At 32.6% G+C, this 9,166-nt stretch overlaps 1 protein-coding gene across 2 annotated transcripts in view; it reads left to right on the top strand.

Moving 5' to 3' along the window:
• Window positions 1-9,166, top strand: part of LOC108732674 (GILT-like protein 1) — a 33,440-nt gene that overhangs the window by 4,202 nt on the left and 20,072 nt on the right. Inside the window, exon 1 of one of the 2 annotated variants that reach the window (XM_018463614.2) lies at window positions 5,958-6,305. The exons of the other annotated variant lie outside the window; for it this stretch is intronic. Within the exon in view, the coding sequence (XP_018319116.1) occupies window positions 6,216-6,305 (90 nt within the window). The 5' untranslated portion in view covers window positions 5,958-6,215. Of the gene's footprint in view, window positions 1-5,957; window positions 6,306-9,166 lie in introns of those variants that run through there. 2 annotated transcript variants of the gene reach the window in all.

The raw sequence follows: 9,166 nt of genomic DNA, 5'->3' as shown, positions 1-9,166 counted from the left end.
AAATAGGCGAGATAGGTTGGTAGGACACCTTCTCAGGCATCAAGGTCTAGTCAGAGACATATTAGAGGCAGAAACAGGAGTTAGGAGGGGTAGAGCTAGATTAGATTACTCTTCGCAAATAGTTAAGGATGTGGGATGTTCTAGTTTTAGGGTAATGCGAAGTTTAGCTCAGCATAGGAAAGAGTGGAGGTACGTGTCCAACCAGTCTTAGGACTGATGACATTATGATGATGATGAACAATTTCAATAGGGAACTTTGCAATATGCATTTTTTGTACTTATTACTAAGATTAAGAAGACTTGGAATTATTTATAAAACGTTTTAGGTTGAAATAAAAATAAAAAATCGATTTCATATTCTCTCTATTCAATATTTTATACATAATTGAATTCAACCTACATTTTAGCAACCTCCTCTCTCATGTTCGTGTTGTACGCTTTTACTGGGTTCCATGGCAACCTAGTTAGTTAATTAGGTTTTAACATCCATTCGTTTAGGCTAATGGTGAACTCGGTTTTCTAAAATCGGCATCCCGTTTGAAGAGATTGGCTCCATGCTGTGATTTAATCGCTCATGGAGTTTTAGAGAGAGAGATAATGGACCGCGTTAGTTGTACTGCAGATGTAATTAAGGTTGTGACTTGTGACTTTATATATAAATGAAAAATTCGTTAGTTCTCATTTTGTGATTTTTATTGTATAACAAAATTTAGTCACATTATTGAGATATATTATGTGTGTAGACCAGTTTATGAGTTTGTAGAAAAATTTTTGTAAAAATTGGAATCTACGGTAGAAGATGACATTCCATCGAAAACAGGTTTCTATCCCGTCGGGATAGACTATTTCCTGTGGGAATTAGACGTTACTACTGTTACCAATCGATAAAGCTCACACCCTATTTACCAAATATGTTACTAATTATGTTCAATGTTAAAAAGAGACGATTGTTTATAGGGTGGATTGGACGCCCTGTATAAAGAAATTTTTGGCATTTGTTTATGGTTTATGTTAAATATTATAGGACTATAGTATCATAAGAAGAATGAAATTTGTTTTAAACAATTTCTTATCATCAGAGCAGTGTCTTATTGTGCCACCCTTCTTTACGTGTCGTGTGGTATATCATTATAAACTATTTCGATCATGATAAAGCCTTAAACGTAAGACGAAACGTCGGTTTGATTATTACTTAGTAAAAAACTTTTTTTCCCTTAAGTTATTTAATGTCAGGGGATGATTCACCATTCACCTACCTCAGCATGATAAGCTAATTTTGAACTTTGTTAACAATTTAAATTCCTTTTGGACATTTAACATGGTGCATGCCCATGCTATTGATAAAATAAAGATCGTCCTCTTTCGGCGTTCCTTTTAAGAATGTCCTTGAGGATATTTTACGTTTCTGCCTGAATACATGTGCATGACATCTGAGTGTCTTCAGATATTATTAATAGACCGACAGACGATTTGTGCAGATGTTCGAGTGTTAATTTTCATCCTGTTTCAGTATCTACACGATAATATACTCTACTGTATATGTAGAACAAACAGAATAGTTCAAAACCCCAACGCCAAAACACGACACTGTAGTTGTCCGAAGCACTTTTCGGTAACAAAGTTACCTTCTTCAGGGACTGAAGTAAACTAGTTTAGTTCAGTCCCTGAAGAAGGTAACTTTGTTACCGAAAAGTGCTTCGGACAACTACAGTGTCGTGTTTTGGCGTTGGGGTTTTGAACTATTCTGTTTGTTCTACAACAACCGCCAAAGTTTTTCCAATCTTCATATTACTGTATATGTAGCATACAATATTTAAGGACACCGGCGTTGGTTGTTTGTGAGGTATTCCTGAAATCTCCTAACGTAAAAGTCATATAAAAAAATAAAATAGAACGTGCATTTCTCGCAAAAATCACTGGACAGGTTGGGTTGAGTTGGGTTAGGTTACGGTAAGAAAAGACGATACGTTGTTATTGCCCGTTAAGGACAAATAAGATTTAATTTATGCCTTACAATAGGATGTTCGACATGGTTATAGAAGTTTTACAAGTGAATTTTTTTGGTTTGTGTGTGTGTTCCCCTTAAGGCCTTATCACTACGATGTTGTAATTATCAACATAAAATACTCAATCAAAGCATATTTTTGACAAAAAAAACGGACAGACAGACAAACGAGTGATCCTATACGTACGGAACCCTAACCTGAGAACCAAATTTGAATACGTACAATATTGTTTTGTTGAAAGATTTACCACGTTATATTCAGACCATAGAATTCTTATTAATTTTATTGTAATCTATAAGTAAAGAACTGTTTTCTATATTTTTTTCAAAATTTTAAGTTCAGTAGTTTCGGAGATACGGAGGGCGAATGGTCAATTTTCATCTATTTTTTTAAATAACTTTAAAACTGTTTATTTATAATTAGAAAAAAATATATTTGACACCTTTACAACAAGCCGCAATTCTTCTAATATGTCACATGATACAGTTTGCAAAACTTTTTTTTAATTTCCTATTGACCTAACAAAAATGACCCCCCCCGTTCAAAATTAATTTATTTACGTTATGCGTCCATGTTTGGGTCACAGAAATGTATATATGAACTAAATTAATACAGTAGAATCGGAGAAAATTGACTGCGACAGACGGACAGACAGACACACGAGCGATCTTATAAGAACCCTAAAAACTAGGACAATAAAGTTTATTTCTGTAGATACCCCACTGATTAAAGTTTGTCTTACACATAAAAATTCCGTAGATTTTGTACAAAATTACATAAAAATCCCCTTTTCTTTAAGCTGCCTTCGATTTCTCTAGGTCTAGGGAAATTTCCTCAGGCCTGGCAGCACGTTTTAAGACCTTCTGTATAAGGTGTATCCTGTGTCTTGTACAAGGATATAAATAAGTGTTTAAAATTCATTCTACGTGAACAGTTCAATATACGCATGCATACTCCTTGGAAGGTTTTCCTTTTATCTTTTTGTTTTTTATTTGTAGTCAAATGACAGGCCAAAGCAAAGCAATGACACCGTTCCCAAGAATTTGTATGCACAGTCGATTCGTAAAATGCGCAAACAAAATTTAAGAAACATTTTTTCGAATAAGAAACACATTTATGTGGTAGAAAACATTGAATAAAATCAAATACTTATACAGATTAGTGACGAACGCGTATCTTCGACATAAAGAAAACTTCCTGTATGAAATGGAAGAATGTCCATGCGATCAAAGGAGTAGATTATTTAATTACCAATTAATTATTTCGTTGGACTTCCTGTTACTTACCTGTTAGTGTTGTAAATTTCAAAAAATAACTACTCTGTTTTTATTTGATGATTGACTATTCTGGGAGATAATTTCAAAAATATTTTGACATATGAGATTAAATAATGAGTCACTAACTAACACTGTACCCTACGTTAATATAAATACCACCAAGAAGAGACCATCTTGTTTTCTTTTAATAACTTTTAATATTTAATAAATTTTATGATCTTTTAAGTGGGTTACTAAATCATGCATAATTAATTAATTATTTTAACAACAAAAATACTACATTTTGAAGAACTTACAGTATAGTCTTTATGAACATGTTTAAAAGTCAATTGTCGTTAACTTAGCGCCTATCATAAATTTTAATAAACAATCGTTTTGTTTTAACTTAATGATTTCTACTAAGTAGGTAGGTACATTCTTGATTTCTATGCAGTCGAATGCCTAACGATAAAACGTACATTTATTTACTCTTTAAAGACTAGAAGTAGGTAAACAATTGGAAAAAAATGGACGGGTCTAAATATCTGTGCTCGAGTATATAGTTGATTGCATATACATGTATCAAAACTTGAATGGGCTCAGCTAGTAGTAAACAATAGTAAAATACGATGGGTCTTCATGGTAAGGTACAATTAACTTGTAACGAAGGCTGTAACACAATAACAATAATGATTTTGTACATCCTACAGTATAAACATGCACAATTGTTAATTGCATACCTTTACTTTTAAACACTGGGAGTGTTATTAAATACCAGTTAATGACAAAAGTACCTCTATTCATTGTTCGGATGCAGTTCTTCGTAATGTTGTTGTTGTTGTTAAATGTTGAATACATATTGTGTCAAATATTAAAGCTAATAAATAAAGCTGAAAGGAACAAGAACTTTAATCACATACGGTCAAAACAAAGAAGAAGTTCCCATACGTATGATTAAGTTCATCCCTTCATGATTTGTAAAGTATTATTATTGTTTGTTAACGACATTCTCTTTGAAAAATGTTTATTTACTTAGATATATATCTTATGTAATTCTGTTTGAAGTTATGGGCAGTTTATCGTCATCCGTTGATATTTACTGCTAATTACAGTTTAACTTACTACGAACAGATTTACTTCATCATCATGATAAGGTCGTAAGTCCTAAAACTGGTCATCTCAATTTTTTCCTAGCCCAAGATAATCTTCGCATTTCCCTAAAACTGGAACATCCCACATTCTTAACTGTTTTTGAACAGTAATCTAATCTGGGTCTACTTCTACTCCTCTTAACTCCTGTTTCTGCTTCTAATATGTCTCTAACTAGCCCGTCACACCTGAGAAGATGTCCTATCAACATATCTCTACAGAACGGTTGCTTTTCCTAGACTATTGTAAATTTTTATTAGGACAAAAAATGTCGTATCTCGCGGAACCCCTGTGACCCTTCCATGGAACACCAGGGTTCCGCGGAACACATTTAGGAACCTCTGCCGTAGTGACTTCCGTTCTCCTATTCTTTCTAATACCTCATCATTTCTAACCCTCTCTATCCACGGCTATAACACCTCATTTCGAACGCTTCTAACCTTTCTTTTCCGCCGCGCCCATCATCTATGTTTCGCACCCGTACAAAACCATGCTTCAGACATTCACCTTTAACAATCTTTTTCGGATTTCTAAATTAACCGTTCGCCAGCATAGAAGTGACTTCTTTTAGTTGAAGGAGACTCGACCCTGCGCTATCCTTTGTTTAATTTCTCTACAGCTCCTTCCATCCTGACCTATCCTAGATATCGAAAACAAGTTTTCTTGTACAATTTATTTACGACTTATCATTATGACTTCTTAATTCGAATTTTCATTTATTCATAAAAGTTAAAGCTTTGGTACATAAATAGGATATTGTTTTGACTTTGGGTGAGTCAATTTTTTGACAAATGTTATGGATCGCAATGTGTTATAATGATCCTTACGAATGGGGGTAGTTCTAGTATGTACAATGGTACTATTTTTTACAATTCGATTCGTTTTCCAATGAATTTTGAGCTGTTACAAGCAATAAATCTTTGGGTCCTCGATGGACTCGACAAAAGATACGAGGGTGGATTGATAAGTTTCCGGCCTAACCAAGAGATGACGCCACTAGGCCTACCTTGAGGTGACATTCTATAGCTTGCATTCTTGGATAGCTTGTAGCTATAGTTTCAGCCCGATCTCCTTGCTAGTGTAGGTTTGACAGCACGCTGAACAAGACGCCTCTGTGGTTTTCGTAAAATGGAAAAGCAGGAAAATCGTGCTGTCCATCAAATACTTTTATTNATCAATTTAATTATAAATAAATAGGTTCGAGTATACGTATGTATAATACATAAAATTTTATAATATGTGAATCCTGAAAGCATGTGGACTCAAAAGTCAAATTGTGGTTTTAAAGGAATGAAGAAGCTACACCTAGAATGTGTTGCCTTTAAAAAAATGTCTCCTATTTCCCCTGGTTGATTTTTTTAAGAATGTTTTGTAGTTTTTCTAATGGGCAGTGGGTATATTCGTATAGAAGCTTGTATTGTAAGAAATTCTGACAAAGGGGCACAACAATGATTTACGATTAGCTGTAGTATAAGAACGTTTAGAACTTGGGTAGCCTGGAAGAGGAAGGGATTGTTACCGTTGAAATAACGGTCTGTGTGTACTGTGTAGCTGAGTGGCGTGTAGTCTTACTCTCCAACAGTCTGTGTGGGTTTGGACTTGAGTGAGTATCCCAACTGTAGGTCAATCAAAGAAGTAAAGAACAGTCAGGCGCAAGTAATACAACGATTCGGTGGGTTACTTAAGTCATAACAGTAGTCAGTCAGTTGTTTTTCGCTCTTTTACGCGGATCTTACTTCTTTAAAACCACTTTGTGTTTTATCGGCGCGGCGTTAAAATTTTCTTTGTTAGTTCGTTTGTAACAATGATGGTCGGGAAAAGTTCCTTCATTTTCTTCGCTTCTATTGCATTGTTTTTTGCCAGTACCGTTCAAGCACAACATGAAGATCACATGGTAAGTTGAAATAATTTTCGTTTAAAGGAATATCTCATCTTTTTTACGTATACCTTATAAAAACATGTTTGTGTGTGAATGTGTTTGTACCGATGTGATTGTGATGGCATTCTTCAATGGTGAATCTGGATGAATAATTAATAATAGCCGATGAACATGTTTTTTATACGAATAGATTTTTTTCTTCAGCGAGATTGTTAACAACTAGTTTTTATCTATTCCATCTTTGAGAAATTTGCTGTTTTTGTTCAGATATAAAATATCTACATATTTACCCATTCTTTTATTGAACACAGGTATTTTAACTGTATTAAATAATTTATTGTTAAAAGTACAGTTATAAACAAAGTATTTACCTACTTGTACAATTTGTAATTTTATTTGAACGTACTTTTAAAATGAAAAGATTTATTCTAATTTTTTTTATAATCATGTAATTGTACATAACATAATTTACACAAGTAAAATTACCGTAAAAAGTATAGAAAACTATTCAAAAAAAGTTGTTTCAGTCTCGTTTCGCTTTTTTTAATTCTGCCTTTGTGTAATTATACCTAAATAGGTCGCTCGAATTTTTTAATTGAATTATTGCCAAACCGAGCATTTTATTAGCAAGTTTTTATCGTACAGATATATTCTACCTATAATTAAAATCATGCCCTTGAAAAAAATGTGCATAACTAAAATTAGACACACTTATTAAATGTTCACGCGAAACATTACAACATTTTTACACCGATGTTTTTTAATTGCTGCAAACATATTTGTAGTATTTGCCTTTATTAATACCAATTATATAAATAATGCACCTGGTTAAATTTATCCCAATCCAAAAGGTTTTCAGTCTTTCTGCGTATTTTCAGTAAACAGGAATATAAATGTCTTGTTTATGTTCGATCTAATTGAAGATTGAGTTTATTTTTATATTTCTCTTTTTCTCTCTTCGCATCGTCGTTAGTTGAGTTCCTCCTGGTAACCTTGAGAAAACCACATCAAAGAAAATTATCTTGCGTTCATTAATTTGGGTAATTGAAATACACGAATTTTATTACATTATTACATAGATACCTATTAAAGTTTAAATTTAGATGATGAACCTATGAGATTTTATAGAAGTTTCAAACTTTTCGTATTTACAGAGTATACCAACTATTTTTTTTTTTTGGATTTTCACTACGTTTTTGCGTAACATGTTATGGTTAGAATGTAAAATAAAAACGGTTAGCATAACTGTAAAGATATTTCTACATGAAAAATCATCTAAAAATGTCTATTCTTTGTTGTATTTGATTTGCATATCACACCTTTAAATGCCACACTTATTGTATAAGTACTACACATATGTAGATTTCTAATCGTTACATATGGGTAATACCAGCAATCCAACTGATTGCTATTCCGAAAGAATATTTTGAAGGAATTTTACTGAAAATGCCGCAAAATTGGCAGTGGAGGTGATTTGACGATAGCTTATCAGACAAATAAAGTACAGATGGAAAAATCAGTAATAAACGTTAGAAACTCGCGATTTAAAAAACGTTATTAACTTTTGAGCGACAGTACAAATTGTTTTCCACTTTCTGTAACATTTATTAAATATGAAAATGCATTAAAATCTGATAGTGGAGATAGTGACGATACTTTTCAGATAAAAAAAACTATTAAAAATCTCCAGAAATTCTAGCTTCAAAAAAGCGGTAATAACTTTTGAACGACAAGACAAATTGTTTTCCACGTTCTGTTGCATTTGATGAATATTATAAGTAAGTTATACGTATATGAAAGTTTTAAGGTAAAAAAGAAGTAGGACACCCCTTGACCTGCACCTATTTTGTACATTTCCATAACTATGTAAGAGATAATCATTTAATGAATAAGTTAAGTGAAGCATTACACTTGCTTTACTCTGTTATTATTTAAATTTAGACATTTGAATTGCGACTGATTGTGAGTAGATAACTAACGGTTTAATGTTTACATATTATTAAAGTTTGTTATAAAAAAGAGCAACTTGTAGTTATTATTACGTTATATTTTATACGTATTCGTATATAACGTAACAATTTATACAATCGAAAAGTAGGATGGTTGGTGATATCGGTCGTTAAATATTTCATAGAAATGCTAGCTGTAATTTGCATTTTATAGTACTGTCCTTAACCCTTATTTAAATTCACTTTACGTAACATGATATCGTCCCTTTAACAACTGAACAGCAAAGTATATTTTTCAAGTTTTTTTAACAAATTTTGAGGCTTTTTATTCATTTGGTTTTTTCAAATTTTAGACAATTAAATAGTTAGTAGTAAAAAGAGACTTGTTTGAAAAAGTTTTTATTTTGTTGCAAATAAGCGAATTTTAGAAATTTGATTAAAATATTTTACAACCCTTTTTTTAATTACTTTCTTTTATTGAAGTCTAGTACAGTGGGGAATGCAATCTGAGAAATTATTATCGTTTTTGTATAGTTTTTACGATTCGAAGTGACTTAATGTTATTGCTATTCTAATAACTTTTGTGGCTTTATTTGAAATTTACCCTGTTGCTACTGTGGCGCCACCCTAATTTAACGCAGTTTAACGGACACTTTTTCTCTACAAAAATAGTACGTCTTACTTCTACCCTCCATAATAATAATTAATACGTACACTCCCTACCATTGGTCTAGGAAGCATCCATTTTTTATTTTAAAGTAAAGTAGAAAATACTTTGGATAACAATTTGTACGGGTGCGAAACATGGACAGTGGGAGCGGCGGAAAAGAAAAGGTTAGAAGCGTTCGAAATGTGGTGTTATAGGCGGATGATGAGGATATCGTGGGTAGAAAAGGTTAGAAATGAAGAGGTATTGGAAAGAATAGG

The sequence above is a fragment of the Agrilus planipennis genome, unplaced genomic scaffold (assembly GCF_000699045.2).
Source record: "Agrilus planipennis isolate EAB-ADULT unplaced genomic scaffold, Apla_2.0 scaffold6, whole genome shotgun sequence".
NCBI lineage: Eukaryota > Metazoa > Arthropoda > Insecta > Coleoptera > Buprestidae > Agrilus > Agrilus planipennis.
This window is presented reverse-complemented; position numbering and strand designations above follow the sequence as displayed.